This window comes from Sturnira hondurensis, unplaced genomic scaffold (assembly GCF_014824575.4).
Source record: "Sturnira hondurensis isolate 20B ecotype Veracruz unplaced genomic scaffold, ASM1482457v3 Scaffold0008196, whole genome shotgun sequence".
NCBI classification, from domain to species: Eukaryota; Metazoa; Chordata; class Mammalia; order Chiroptera; family Phyllostomidae; genus Sturnira; species Sturnira hondurensis.
Genome location: NW_028080827.1, coordinates 9,067,271 through 9,083,657, shown reverse-complemented (window position 1 = coordinate 9,083,657; position 16,387 = coordinate 9,067,271). Strand labels below are relative to the sequence as shown.

The window sequence follows — 16,387 nt, the reverse complement described above, 5'->3', positions numbered from 1 at the left end:
ACCTATCTTCCACAGATGCGGTGCAGTAAGCTGAACCACATGTGCCACAGTTGATTCTGATCTCCTGCCACGATTGAGAGACACTTGGTTTAGGCTTAGTCTTTTTGGTAGCCTGGCTGGTCGCACTTTCAGGGATTTCAGCATCTGACCCAAACTGAACAAGCTGAGACAACAGACTTTTTTACACTAAGAAGTAAGGTTATTGAGATTTTTATTTTCATCACAGAGGGTGAAAATTTGGCTGGGATTTGGGAAATCCCATCAGGGAGAAATCTAAGATCAAAGTTAGACCATTGCTCTTTTTAAAAATTTATTTAATTATTGTTCAAGTGCAGTTTTCTGTCTTTTACTCCCATCCAAGCCCACCCCTGCCCAGTGCTCCCCACTTCCCTCCCATCCTCCCCCCCGCCTTACTTTCCTTTATACTTGTGTCCTTTATACTTGTTTCCTTTATGTCCATGTGTCCTTTATCCTTGTTCCTGTGAATCCTTCCCCTTTTCCCCTGAAATTCTCTCCCCTCTTCCCTCTGGTCCCTGTCAACCTGTTCTGGTCTTAATAAGAAGCAGGAAGACTACATGGGAGAAACATTTTATCACTCCGCTCCCCGTGCATCTAAGTTAGCAGTGTAGGTAGGCTCTTCTATGAATATTTGACGTTAACCTTCAAACTTATCTTATTTTTTGGCACATATAACAGTACCTTAGTAGCAGTTTTATAAATAAAAATTGAACCTCCAAACCATTTTCATATGATCATTTTTGATGGAAAAGAGCTACTAAGAAACAAAATGAACATAGGCCAGGGCTCACCTGGCATGGATTCTAACGACCGGGGTAAGGTGTCCCAGAGAAAAAGAGATGCAAATATCCAGAGGGAGATAAAAAGAAACAGGAGACCTTCCTCTTGGAGTCAGCTTTCCCTCACCTTGAAATGTTCAAATGTCGATTTTGTTGAATCAATTTATGAAATTGCTACTATGAAATTAGTTACTCAAATCTACCATACACTGAATCATGAAACAGCTTTTACTCTAAAATATCTCCATAGCAAATGGAAAGAACAAAATAAAGAGCAAAACACACCTCCCATAGTAAAGGGAACGTTAACCTCAGCCGGAATTATCATTTGCTGATGATTTTAGTAAGATAAAATAACCTATGTTTGAAGTCATAGTGTAATCTTTTTATTGGCATAGTTTAAGTGTTCCCCTGAAAATATCATAATGCATTGCATTTTATCTAAATCTGGAACAAAGTTAGGAATTTAAGATACAATGACAATGAAAGTTAGTTTTGTTCAGACTATAGCTATTTCTATGTGACTGAAGTAAGGTTTTAAGTTGAAAAAATTTTTAGAAAGATTCAAAATCAAGTAATTCTTACATAGAGAATGTTGGTTTGCTATATTTTGGAATGTGGGGAAAATGGTTTAAAAACTTCTAACACATTTCCTATTTAAAATGTCACAGTAGAGAAAAAAATTATTCTGCCACATACATTTTATATACCTGCTGTCTTTTTAATTCTGACCCCTGAAAGAGCCAACATTCTGGTCACCTCTTAAAAGATGTCTCTCCTTAAAAGTATCTAGATCAATTTGCAGATGGTATATGTAAGTTACCATATATATATATATGTATATATATACACTGAGAAAAGAAAAAATAATAAATTTCAATGTTCTAGATATTGAAAGACATCTGTAACAAAATTATATGTAAACATGCAAATGTATCAAAGTACTTCTTCAATGTGCCTCAGCTGAAACCATAAACTAAGCAGCTAATTGATATTTTTTTATGGAAAAGCTAAAATAATACTTGGCATTTGACTGAGACTTGCAGATTGATCAAGACACCAGTAACTAAGGTGGGAAAAGCATTGAGGAAAAGAAAAAGTTAAGTTCCTGTGCTATAATGTTTGCAATGTTGTTTTTTACTTCTTTTATAAAAATTTGATTTTGAAAATTATAAAATACACAGGAACAAACCAGAAAATAATGCAATAAACATTAATATATTAGTTTTCTCAGTTTTTTTAAATTAAAATATACTCTGGAATGTTAACACACAAAGTGGAAGTCTGCAAGAACCTTTAAAAAGTAATTTTTCCTTCTGAATGACAGGAATTAGCCTTGGTAATTCCTAGACACCTTTCGAATTCTTCAGTTTGGCTATCCTAATAAAATCATATTTTTTTCTAAAATTATCTCGTGATGTTTTGATTTTCAGCATGTTACTTTTCAAATGTATTATCCTTTAATTAAAAATATGTACATTATATAAATAAATACTCTTTCTTGTACATTAGAATATTTATAGTCAATGGCAATTAGAGATAGCTGCTAAGATACCTGAGTTTTAATAACATTCCTGGACAGCATATTAACTGAAAAGAAAAAAAATTTATGGGACCCTCAAGAACAATTAGAACTGACTTACCTTAACGAGCTGTCAGCAAGAGGTCAAGGAATTTTCAGGGAGAAGACTAGAAGCCCTTTTTTTTTTTTAATAGAAGTCTTACAGTCATCTTTTTTTTTAAAATTTTATTTATTTATCTTTAGAGGGGAAGGGAAGGAGAGAGGAAGAGAAACATCAATGTATGGTTGCTTCTGGTGCATCCCTTGCTGGGAACGGGCCCCTGCTGGGAACTGGCCTGCAACCCAGGCATGTGCCCTGACTGGGAATCGAACCGCGATCTTCTGGTTCGCAGGCCCATGCTCAATCCACCGAGCTACACCAGCCAGGGTTTAGAAGCCCTTTTAAAGAATTCTTTTTTAGACCTGCCCGATAGTACTGATTTTTTGAAGGGAGGAAATGGTTTTCCTTTTTAAAACAATTGTACTGTTTTTTTAAAATATTTTTTTCAGTGCTGATTTTTTATTCCTGTAATGCTATCAACATTTTTCTCCTAATACTACATGTACTGAATAAGAAAGATTTCATCTTATGCCATAGAAAACACATTATATTCTAAATCACTTTAGTTTGTCTTGCTTCTCTTTATGTCTTTTATTAAGCTGCAATATTGGTTTGGTTTTTATAAATATTCTCAAACATCCAAAAATAAAAGGCCCAATTAATAATTCAGAGTGGAAATCAACATCATTTCTTACACTAACCATTCTCAATATATTTGAAACTGAAAGAATAAATTATAGTCATCATTTTAGTAGTGGTATAAAACTAAACTGGTTTGTGCCCACACTGAATTTTTTAACTCCCTAGCTCTCAGCTTCACTGCCTTACAGTAATGTGGGTTTTCAATTCTTTGTCTCTCTCCTCATCATCATGGAACGCCTGCCGCAAGGGGCCTGGCACTGGTCTGCTCCCCACCATCCCCTGAATTCTGTGTTGTAACCGGTTCACGGTCACTAGGGAAGCTCTCAAACAACTTCTTGAGTTACCTCTTTACTATCATCCTGTGTGAAAACCCAAAGAAATCAATTTCTCTCATTTGTTCATCAGATGTAATAAGGGGATCTCAACTGAGGAATACTTGAGAGTGGAAACATTTTTACTTACCACATTTTCCTTATCACAGTAGGAAGGAAAATCACTTGATACAATTGCAGCATACTGAAGCAGTACTTTATTGATAGTCTAGGAAAAAATAACAAAAACATTGTTAAATGTATCCAGGTAAGTACCTATTTTTGTATATACATGGTAAAGATTAATGATAGCCGGGCAAACTTTTCATGTTTTTTTCAATGTTTTATAAGCGATGATTAATTCTACCTCTTGCCAAAAAAGAATTTCAATTAAACTATTATATTTAGATGAAAATTTGTTATATTTCTTATTATATTTGGAAGATATCCCACATGAATTCATGCCATTTTAATACAATACACTCCATCACAAAATTCTTTACTTCTAACTTTACTAAATGCTCTGAATATATACCAATGATTTTTGTGGCAAATCTCAAATCTCTGTGCTTGGCTACCAATGACTCCTAATGCTTTGTCTTTTTTTTCTGACTAAATAACACTTTATGCTTTGAATGATCTCTTAGGATTTCTAGTTACCACCCTTGAGCACACACATATCATGCCAAGATTCTTTGGGGTGGTCATTTTTCTCAACTTTCTCCACTGTTCCTAAATACCATATTTTGCCATGTATAATGAGCAGTTTTTTGCCCAATTTTTGAGGGAAAAGTAAGGATGCACATTATACATAGATAGTACTAATTCTGTACCTACATAAATGCTTTTAATTCTTATTTATGCTTATGCATTAAAAGTATAACTCTAGAAAGCAATAATGATATCTGTATGCAAAATAATATCCTAGAATACAACAATTGGTTTTGTTGAACCTATTTGTATCTAAATATGAATAAACAAATACCCGGATTAAAAATTTAAATGAAGGATTTTTTTAAAGATTTTATTTGTTTATCTTCAGAGGGGAAAGGAAGAATAGAGAAGGGGAGAAATATCAATGTATGGTTGCCTCTCATGAGTCCCCTGCTGGGAACTGGCCTGCAACCCAGACATGTGCCCTGAGTGGGAATCGAACCGCGATCGTGTGGTTCACAGGCCCGTGCTCAATTCACTGAGCGACACCAGCCATGGTTTAAATGAAGGATTCTTTACCTGAAGGTTGGGGCCAAAAATGTGGGTGCACATTATACAAAGCAGAGCATTACACATAGTAAGATATGGTGCCTCATTCTGAGTAGGGTCAGAGTATTCCTGTACACGACACTTAGCAATAAATATTTTCAATAATTTTCTATGATAAGGAGCCTTACCAATTAAAGCAAAGACCACCTCTTAAAATGTAAAACTTCAGCTTTTGTTGTATCACAATATCTCTATACATTTTCCTTAATTTTCTGTTATTCATGGATGCATTATTTGCTTAAAATAGTGCCTAATCTTTCCCCTCTTTCTGTGCTTTTCATCCTAATTCTACATTTTCCTTTTCCATCTAATAACTATTTCTGAGCCTAAGGATGCCCTCTACTTCTATTAATTATGCAAAACATGGGAAACAAACAAACTCTGTTACACTTCATTTTAATTCCTTAAAAATGTATCAATGAGCTTGCAAACTATTGCTTTTAATTAATAGCTTGAATTTACCATAAGTCAAATGTGGATGTGATTTATCTTAGAAGAGAGAATAACAGTAGATATATGCCATCTCTTTTCATAGAAAAACAAGGCCACAAAAAGCTTTTATTTCCTTTTTGTAAAATATATTCATCCTAATTTTCTTTGTTGCTTAAAATCAACTCAGAGAGACACTCCAAAGAGCTAGACTGAAGGAGACAGAGTTCATCTCCAAAATGAATTCACCAACTGTGTCTATGAATTTGTCTTACAGACTTTTATGATTAGGATGAAAACCTGAAATTAGGGATAACACACAGAAGAAAATCAATACTCTGTGGAAGTACAAACTAAAATGATAATATGTGTCAATTTAAACAGAAGATTAGCATGGAAAATATAAAATCGTATCAAGTAACAGACCAGTAAATCTGGGAAAACAGATGGTTGATCAGACTTGAGTAACTTTCAAATGCAGTTATTCAAATTTTACTTTAGACATTATGCTAAACCTTACTTTGGGACTTACCTAAGGAGAGCTAATTCACGCACACATATGAACACTACTCTTAATTTACAGATTCTGATGATAGTGTAAACTGTAGGAACCATTTCACTAAATTGCAAAAACAAAAACAAACAACAGCCTGACTTTAGGAGCTTATTGCTATACAGACATTATCGGTTGTTCAAGATGAAGTTTGGGCAGGGAATCCAAACCCTGATTTCTGATCATCACCGAGGTATCCCCACAGGGTCTAATGTGCGACTTTACTTCATAGAAAAACCTCAGTCTTTCAGATTCCTGCTGGGAGAAAACTGAGCCTAAGATCTCACATCCGCTGGCCTACAAATGTCAGTGGTTAGCAAGTCAGGATGGGTTGGGAGTAAGAAAAAGCGCTCAGCCACGTAGGTTGTGCCCTTGAGAGTTGTGGGTGCGCTGGCTGTAATAACATTCATTTCTTTACTGACATACAAAGTAAACCTGAATGAAAAGTCACATACACATTTTAGGAGCAACCTCAGTTTCATTCTAATTTATTCAGTAATCTAAATCTCTATATTAGTTCTTTAGTTACTACTAGTGAGTATTTAATATTGGTAAGACATTAGTTCTTTAATTAATCCTAGTAAGTAGTTAGTTACTCAAGACATGTCTGCCGGAGACGTGTCTCCAGCAGCAACAGTAGCATTACCTGCAACTTATTGGAAATGCAAATTCTCTGCTTTTATTGCAGATTATAGAGTCAGCAATTCTGGGGTTTTGTCTCAGCAATCTATTTTTTAAGAAGTCTCTAGGTGATACAGATGCAAGCAGACACTTAAGCACCATTGTCCTAACTACTCATGGCAGGGTGGGGACAACTGTTCAGAGAGAATCTGTTGATGGAAGGAGTACTTAGTAAAGCCTGGAAAATAGGACTTCTAAATGTGTGAATGTAGGTCATTATTTCCTTTTTGTGGGACTGTTGGGGTTCAGAAGTGGTGACGACATGGAGAGAGAGGCGACAAGTAGCCTACCAGGGGCTGTATGCCTCATGTTCTATAACAAAACAGAGTTTAAATGAAGAGATAGTCACGAGGTGGAGGCAGTTCTTCGCTGGATGCAGCAAAGGTGCTGCCATTCCAAGAGCTCCAGATTAGATGAGATGGAGTGTTCTGATGGCAGTGAAGAGAGGGCTTCTGCTGTATTTAAAGGATTACATAGAGTGACTCTAATATCTCCAAGCTTCAGTATATCTGATTTGACATGCAGGTTCTGTTACTGCTGAGTCAGATGGCTGTCAATTACACAATTAGGAGACTTACACAAAGTCTCCTAAGCTAATGCCACATGAGTAGGAATAAATTGAATAGCCTGTCAACACTACCAGTAGGTTTATGTAAGGATTTACTTATATAATCAGTAAGATAAAAGCCCTGGTCTAAGATGCATTTTCACAGGCACATTTTAGGCATGGAAAATCATAGCATTAGAGCAACACAGAGAAGACAAGAATACTCTGTTTTATCTGCTGAATGACATTAGAAATGTCAGCTCAGTGCTTTACACCAGCAGATTTTAATGCACCCAACAAAGGTAAACCCCCATAGACATGTAGGTCTAGCCCAGAGGGTAAAAATAAAGGGTGAGATTTTGGTGTTTGACTTACCAGTTGATTTCTGATGACATGAGAATGTTAAGGTAGAATAGCTTAGTGGTTAAAAGCATCCCATATGTACCATTTCTAGATGGTTGGGTGCCTTGTTGGAATTATTTAAACTTTCTGAGCATTTTGTGTCATTTGAAAAATGACAGAAAATAACAGTATCTATCCCATGGGGTTGTTGTAAAGAATTAGGAAGATACTGTAGGTAAAGTAATTAGTACATAGTGGTGTTTAATGAATTATCACTATTTTTTAAAATGAGGATTAGGTTCCCAGAAAATAAGGAATGTGTGTACCCCATTCACCAAAGTATCTCCAGCACCTCGCAAATAGCCAGACTTATAGCCGGGAGTCAAAAAATAGTTGATTTGTTCTTAGGTAGTACTGAAGATATCGTTACTTCACTTCTCTCTCCTTTTTTAGATTAAACTACCCACACTTATCAAGAGCAACAACACGGCCATAGGAACATTCACTTCCCATGTGCTGTTACATAACTCATCATCATAGTTCCTGATGAACCTGCTATGGAATTTAAAGCATTTAAATGTTGGGTACCTTATTTGGTCTTACATGTGCTTTAGTAAGAATGAATCTTCCCTATAAGTTCCATTTTAGAATGCTAAAAATCTTCTAAAATTCCTGAAGATATGTACCATTAATATGTCTTCTCTACAAGGGATGGTTTAGATTGTATAAGTCCCAGAAAGATAACGTGATTTCAGTATATTTTGATACAACAAACTCAATCCTAAGAAAGACAGGATTATAAAACCAATGGTCATATCTAAACTCCAGTTGTTTGAAGTTATTGAAAAATACAATGAGGTATATCCAGAAAAAGTTCAGCCACTGTAAATATAACAAGAATGGTTTGTGTGACAGCCAAAAGAGTGGACTGGAATGCACATGTGTGAACAGTGATGACTTCACAGTACTAGTCAGCGGGGGAGGTAGATGCCATTGAGTGAGCATGTGCACTGTGTGGCTGTCACATTCAAAATGACTGAGTGAGTAAAGCAATCGGTCTGCACCAAATTTTATGTTAACCTTGAATATTCCTCCGTGGAAAGTATTCAGATGATTGAGATGGGCGACTGGTGATTGGCAGCTTCATCATGACAACACACCTGCTCATGAGCAGAGCTTTTTGGCAAAGCATCAGATCACCCAGATGACTCAGCCCCCTACAGCCCAGATTTGGCACCCTGTGACTTCTTTTCCCAAAACTAAAATCACCTTTGAAAGACAAGAGATTTCAGACCATTGATGAGGTTCAGAAAAATATCATGGGGCAACTGATGTCTACTGGGAGAACTGTGTGAGGTCCCAAGATGCCTACTGTGAAGGGGACAGAGTCATTATTGTCCTATGTACAATGTTTCTTGTATCTTGTTCAATAAACATTTCTATTGTTCATACTACATGGCTAGATACCTTCTGGACAGACCTCATAGCTATTTAGATTAACTGCAGAATCTCATTTTTATGATTATGATTTAAAAAATTATTCCAGTAAAATAGAAGTTATTTTTCAATGAAATTTGCCAATTTCTACTTTCCCAGAAAATATTCTTCATTATTCTTACATTATTTCCTAGTGATAATAATTGGGCATTGAATTCCCATGGTTTACAAATATTTTACTTAATTGAAATTATTTTTTGTGCCAATAAAATCTGCACATTTCCTCAGTGACACATGGAGCCTAATTATTTTCTTGATGCTTTACAGAATGAGTTTTTCTGAATGCACTTCTAATACAGCCCTCTTTGTGACCCCCCCTTTATACTTCCCTCCTGGCCATTTGATTGTATCCCCAGTGGTCTCAACGTGGCTACGTTCAGCTTCACAGCCAGAGAAAGGTCATAGCTACCAAGAGGTGGAGGGTGGGAGGGAGCCCAGGGCCTAAGAGTCCCAGTTCAGCTGTCTTCCTTCTCCCTCTCAGTGCTTCCAAGTCTACACCTTACATAACATGCTGCCTGAGGGCGAATTACATTTACTTTTCTAATAACATGTGCAATTATAATAGTACGTTACTAAATATATAAACCGAGATTATTAAATTCTCATATGATCCTGTTTCCACTATGAGTCCTACGGCTCCAAGAATAGATGTGACATACTTTTTAAGGCAGTATCCCTAATGACCCTGTTTTATCTTTTTCTTGGCAGTCACCCAAAACTCAGCTGCTAATCAAGAAAATAGTTACTTAATGTTTTAGAGTAAGTCTCTTGCAGAATGCCTGCAGATTTCAACATATTGGGAAATTAAAATCAGCTACATCCAAGAAAACTATCATCTTTAAAAGTGGAAGTTCCTTTAGTCTTTGTAACTCACAGACATAGACCACAGTTCTACATATTTTATGGCAGATAAATAATGTAATACTGTTTTGACTGACAGATTGTCCTCATTGGCTGTTCATTTTCCACTGAAGAAGTTTAGCGACTTTGCCTGTTCTCCAAGACTCTTTACAAATGTGGGCCTGACTTTCCGATTATGGTTCCATCTGCTCTCCATGAATCCTCTGCTCTGTCTGCCTTGGGACCTCTCAGGCCAGAACCCCTTATCCACAAAACAGTAAGGGTTGGGGAGGTGACAAATGTCCTTTCCTTGACCAAACTCTGGCCAGGTTCCTACATGCCCTCTTGTCACCTAGGCCTCAACCTTGGCCTGTAAAGATTTGAACGTACACCAACACACAGGCTGCAACTCCAGGTTGACACAAGCCCTCTTCAAGTGTCTGCCTGCAAAGCCACAGGGCTGCCAAAAGGGTCAATTGTTTGTTGCAGCCAAGACCTGAAGATAGTCCCTGTCTCCCCACCTCTGTGGGAAGGATGGATCCTAACTTCCATAACCACCAGGGAGCAAACCTGGATGGGTTTCATGTGAACTGACTCTCTTGTTTTATTACAATTTTTCCCTACCCTGATTCTGCTTAGCCCTGACTTGCCTCTACTTTTTCTTTCTTCCTTTAAAATGCCCACTGGCCTCTGTAGGAAGCGAAATTGAGTCACCAGTTCATTCTGGGCTCTTTTCCATTGTAATAGTAGATTATTGATTAAAATCTCTCCTTCCCACTTTAGCCAGCATCTGGCATTGTTCATCTTTGATAAAGACTCTTTTATAGGGTCACCTACCCCATATCTGGAAGTGTGTGAGCTGAAAGGAAATCTTCATTTTAAATCATGGAGTTTCTTGGTTGACTTGTGGCCTCAGCATAAATTGCCCTTCCGTGGTTGGTAAAGATACTGTCTTCGACAAGAAACCTTTCCTAACTCATCTATTAGTGAACCAGGTTTAAAGAGCCTCCCCTTCATGAAAGACTTCAAAATCTAGACTTTTTGTGATAATGCAAATGAAGTTATATACTCTCGTATTTGTGTCTGTGCTGAAAAGTGTATTAAATGTATATCTCTTTTATGGGATGAATTGTGTCCATTCAAAATTCATATGTTGAAACCCTAACCCGCAGTACCTCAGAATGTGACTGTATTTGGAGACAGAGCTGTTAAAGAGGTGACTCTTGAAATAAAGTCACCAGTGTGGGCTGTAATCCAATCTGACTAGTCTCTTCATAGGAAGATAAAATTAGGACACACGTAGAAACACACGGGGTTCACATGCACAGGGAAGAGACCATGTGAGGACACAGTGAGAGGGCTCCCATCTGTGAGTGTAGAGGAGACTCAGGAAAAACAGAACTTGAAATATGCATACAGATATAGGTATTCTGGGCCTTTTCAATATCTGAGCTACACTGATTATAGCATTTAACTCTGTCATAGTTGTTTACGGGTATGGCTCTCCCACTACAAGTTTTCTGAGTTCAGAGATCACGCTTATTCACGACTAGTCTCTCAAAGTGGCTCATAGAGTGCGCATGTGAGGCAATAAGTAACCATGCACTTAAAAGAACAGCCAAGACCTCTGCTACCATTGACCCATAGAGCTGGACTTATCCTTAGGGCAGTAAGACACAGAGCTGTAGGTCATCCCCCTATGCTATTCTATGTGTCGTAACACCACCTGCTTAACAATCTCCAAATGTTCAGTGTTTCTGATGTTGTTTAAAAGTCTAAACTCAACCTGGGACGCAAAGCTCTTCAAGATCTGAGCCCATCTTCACTTCCCCAACCTTTCCCACTGCTTCTCCCAGAACAGATGTTTTTATTGTTTATGTCAAGCTCAGCTTTACCTCTTCCTTCATTCCTACTGTTCCCTTGGCTTAGAATACTTCCATAACTTCATCGTTGTAGGCTGAAGGAGCCCCATTTTCCCCACGAAACCTCTGCCTATTTCAGCTCTTATTTTTCTTTCTCTTCAACGTACTGTAAATTCCATTATACTCAAGATCCAATTGCATCCCTCTTTATGTGAACTTCCAATTAGTTTGTAATGTGGTCCTAATTTTATACATATGAGGGGGGACCCCCTAAAACATCTGGAGGGCAGATCCCTTGTAATACAGGTTTCCCAAGCTAGGTGAGTATTCTAGAAATGCATCTGTATCAACGTACCAGCTGGCATTCTTGTGAGAGGCTGCTTTCAACTTCAGTGAATTTCTTTTGCAGACTGTTTCAATGCATGGGCCCTTTTCATGGATGATTTAGGAGCACACCTTGCCTGCCCATACTGTGCTGAGTGTTCAGCAGTTTTTGACCAAAACAGCATGACCCTGGTGCCCCACCCTCCCTATTCACCTGATCTCGACCCAAACAACTTTTTTTTGTTTACTCAGATGAAAAAAGTCCTCAAAGGGAAACATTTCACTGTGGAAGAGGTGAAACAAACAAACAAAAATAAACATCAGAAGCACTAAAAGGAGTCAAAATTGCTGAGTGCAAAAACTGTTTTGAGCAATGAAAAAAATGCCTCAATTGGTGTACTGCATTAAATGGAGAGTACTTTGAAGGTTATTGAAGTTTAAACATGTAAGAATAAATACACAATTTTTATGAATAAATTCCTTTTTGGGGGTCCCCTCTGGTATACATGTATATATGTGATTTGAAAGGCAGAGACTGCATCTTTTATTCCTTCTATTTCTCCTGAAGCTCTTGGCAAAATAGTAAGAACTTTGTAAGTCTTCTTAGACTCCAAGGAGAGAAAGAGTTCTGAGGAGGAATCTGGTTGCCCCAGATGCATCTGTGAGGTAAAAAAAACTAAGTTTTTAAAAGCCAGGGGAACTGCTTAGATTCACACTACAGTTACTGGATGAGTTGAAACCAGGGCTCTGTTGGCATGACTCCAAGTTCAATATATTCGATGTGCTGAATGTATTGGAGGGTCCAGCACAAATAACACTCTTTTTATTACAAAACCCTTTATTATGAAATTATAAGCATGTAATTCTGTAACATAGTATCACACATAGGCACACCATATGACATTTTAGGTGAAATGTTCACATTGCCGTCCATCTCATGCAAGACATTTGTGTACCCTGCCAATCACGCTCAGGCGCTACTTCTGCCGCACCATGCACTTTACATTGTCCTGTGGTGTTGGCTAGAAAATACTTGCAATTTGAATACGCAATGTGAAGGCTTATTTTCAGCTATAAAGCACCGCATTTGAAATAAAATTTGGCCACCCATGGTAGTGTCTTTAGTTAAAAAATGCCTGAGTCATTAATGGGAATAACACCTAGATTTTTTTAAAGATGACAAATCCATATGTAAAAAACAGGAGGTGAACAAAGAAAAGTGATAAACCTGAAAGAACCTACTCTCTCCATACTGGCATTAGATATCGGACTGGGGCAGCGCTGTCAGAGAAGACACACGACAAAACAGCGGCGTTATTCAGGTTCTGTGCAAATATTGACACGGCGCAATTCCGGCAAAGCAAATATTTATTTCCTTTGACCTACCTTTGCAAATCTTCTCATTAAGTGAGATAATGCTTCCGGGTTAGGACATTCCAGTTTCTTAATAATCTCAAAGCTCTGATTAAGCTGAGCAAAGACATCAACCACGGAACAAGAGAAGAGGGCATGATCAGAGGTTTGCTGGAACTGAAGGGAGAAGGTGAAACCATCGGATTAAACACATTAGCAGTACTGTAGAAACAGTCTTCACTATTTCACATGAACAACTGAATCTTCTATATCATGGACTTGCATATCATGTACCTTCATTTTTTAGTAATAAAATATCTATTCATTTAAAAATCATTTATCTTGTTTCCTGGAAGATGTAGTGGAACTAATGTCATGGGGCAGGCTGCTATTAATGGCTTCTCCATTGCTGAATTGGGGAACTGTTTTTGTTTGTTTGCGTCTCATTCCCTCTAGGTATTAGGATGATTTAGCCAGCAGACTGGCTCAAGACTTTTGAGTTGCTTCGGAGACCCCAGGAGAGTGCCTGCTCTTAGGCTTGGCATCCTGGAAAGGTTACAGGACCTCAGAGGAGTTTTATACAAGGCTGCTAAACTTAGTTCTGACTAATTGAATAAGTAAAGAATCTTGCAGCAAAACGGTGATTTTTTAAAAATTTATTTTTTGTTTAAGCAATCCCCTAGGGTTCCTATCAGCTCTTTAAAGTTGTGTCTCAAATTTTTTTTGATTAGAGGATTAAAATAAACCTTAATAAATAACAATGAGCCTAATAATTCCCATTAACTTAAAGGTGAGAAATGTGAATAAATCTTGGCAACAAACAATCTTAAAGTAATTTAAACTCACTCCATCCTTTTTGTCTCTTCCCAGTGCTCCTTGAAGAAACTCCATTGACACATCTTCATTTTCATCTAGCCATTGCATGACAAAAGGTTCAAACCACCTAAAAATTAATGTTACAGACTATAAAATGTCATATGCACATAACTAACAGCAAACATTGCTCTGTTCTTAAATGGGAGTAATTTAATACCTCAAGTCTCTTCTTGTTCACTTTTTCCAAGTCTGTTTCCTCAGAGACTTTTAGCTTACTTTATTAAATATATCCCCTTTCTTTAACTTCATTCTTTATCTCTTTCTATGTATATTTTATTTGACAAGATAAAAGCTTTATATTCTTTACTATATTACTCTGATTTGACCTTGTGTTATTTTTCCTTCCATGGTTCACAGTATATATTTTTATTAAGGGCCAGCAGGAAATGGGTTCTTTCATCTTCTGAGATTAATTTTTAATTTTGCTTTATTTTTGAAGGATGTTTTTAATACTTGTAGAATTCTAAGTTGATAGCTTTTTCCCTCAGCACTTAAAAAATCTGCATTATATTTTGGCGTGGTGAGATTTCTTTTAGTATATTTTGTTGATTATGCTATTATAGTTGTCCCCTTTTTCTTCTCTCCTGAATCCCCTTCCCACTAGCATTCCCCTCCTTAGTTCATGTCCATGGGTCATACATATAAGTCCTTTGGCTTCTCCATTTCCCATACTATTCTTAACCTAGCCCTGTCTGTTTTGTATCTACCAATTATGTTTCTTATTCCCTATATCCTTTTCCCCATTCCCTCTATCTTCCTCCCTACTGATAACCCTCCATGTGATCTCTATTTCTGTGATTCTGTTCCTGTTCTAGTTGTTTGCTTAGTTTGTTTTTCCTTTTGCTTTTTTTTTTTTGGGGGGGGGGGTTCAGTTGTTGATAGTTGTGTGTTTGGTTTCATTTTATTATTTATAGTTTTGGTCTTTTTCTTCTTTTTCTTACATAAGTCCTTGAACATTTAATGTAATAAGGGCTTGGTGATGATGAACTCTTTTAACTTTATGTTATCTGGGAAGCACTTTATCTGCCCTTCCATTCTAATGATAGCTTTGCTGAATAGAGTAATCTTGGATAGAGGTCCTTGCTTATCATGACTTTGAATACTTCTTTCCAGCCCCTTCTTGCCTGCAAGGTTTCTTTTGAGAAATCAACTGATAGTCTTATGGCAACTCCTTTGTAGGTAACTGTTTCCTTTTCTCTCGTTGCTTTTGAGATTCTCTCTTTATTTTCAGTCTTGGGTAATGTAATTATGAGGTGCCTTGGTATGTTCCTCTTTGGGTCCAACTTGTTTGGGACTTTCTGAGCTTCCTGGATTTGCATGTCTATTTACTTCTCCACATTGAAGTTTTTCTTCATTGTTTTTTCAAGCAAGTTTTCAATTTCTGGGTCTTCCTCTTCTCCTTTTGGCACCCCTATGACACGGATGTTGGTGTATTTAGAGTTGTCCCAGAGGTTCCTAACCTTCTCCTCATTTTCATGAATTCTTGTTTCTTCATTCTGTTCCTGTTGAATGTTGATTTCTTACTTTTGTTCCAAATGGTTCAGTTGAGTCCCAGTTTCCTTCCCTTCCCTGTGAGTTCCATGTATATTTTGCTTTATTTCACTTTGTATAGCCTTCACTTCTTCCTTTATTTTGTGGCCAGACTCAATAATTTCTGTGAGCATCCTGATTTCCAGTATTTTGAACTCTGCATCTGATAGGTTGTCTATTTTCTTGTTACTTAGTTGTTTTTCTGGAGTTTTGACATATTATTTCATTTGGACTGTATTTCTTTGTCTCTGCTCATTTTTTACATTTTAAGGGGTAGAGCTTACTTATACTATAAGGGGTTGCCAGAGCAGGGCAACCCACTTTGCTGTGTTGTGGTGCTGTCTTAGGGGGAGGGGACTGAGAGGGAACAGTGCTGCTTGCTCGGCTCTCATCCTGCTTATGGTCACTTCCCCCACTCCCTCTGAGCAAATTGTGTATTTTTGGTGCTGATTCCTAGGTTGGTGGGCTTGTGTAAGCTCTAGCTTCCCATGGGCCTCTCCAACAGGCTTTGCTGGTAAGACTGTCAATTTCTTCTGCTGTCACAACCCCCATAGATTTTACAGCCAGAGTTTTTGAGGCTTTATTTTCCCATGCTGGAAACTTGGGTTGTGCTCTCTATCTTCTTCCCCAGTTGTTCCTCCTGATTTACCCACATGCAAATGTGGGAACGCCTGGTCCACCAGCTGTTCTTTGGCTGCCTGGTCTGCTAGCAGGTGCCTTGTCACGTGTCCTCTCTGCCCCAGCTGCCCATCTCTGCTCCTCATACCAGTCTGGATTAATGTTTCTTTTTTAACTCCTTAGTTGCTGGAATTCCATTCAGTTCAATTTTCTGGCAGTTCTGTTTTTTTTTTTTTTATTGGTTGTTATACTTCTTTTGGTTGTGCAAAGAAGTGAAGCATATCTACCTATGCCCCCATC

At 37.6% G+C, this 16,387-nt stretch overlaps 1 protein-coding gene across 1 annotated transcript in view; it reads right to left on the bottom strand.

Moving 5' to 3' along the window:
- The window catches only part of UNC13C (unc-13 homolog C), a 511,573-nt gene that overhangs the window by 97,772 nt on the left and 397,414 nt on the right, over positions 1-16,387 (bottom strand). Inside the window, exons 20-22 of the mRNA XM_037053932.1 lie at positions 13,910-14,006; positions 13,097-13,240; positions 3,524-3,601 (exon numbers count right to left, since the gene is read on the bottom strand). Of these exons, the coding sequence (XP_036909827.1) occupies positions 3,524-3,601; positions 13,097-13,240; positions 13,910-14,006 (319 nt within the window). The remainder of the gene's footprint in view (positions 1-3,523; positions 3,602-13,096; positions 13,241-13,909; positions 14,007-16,387) is intronic.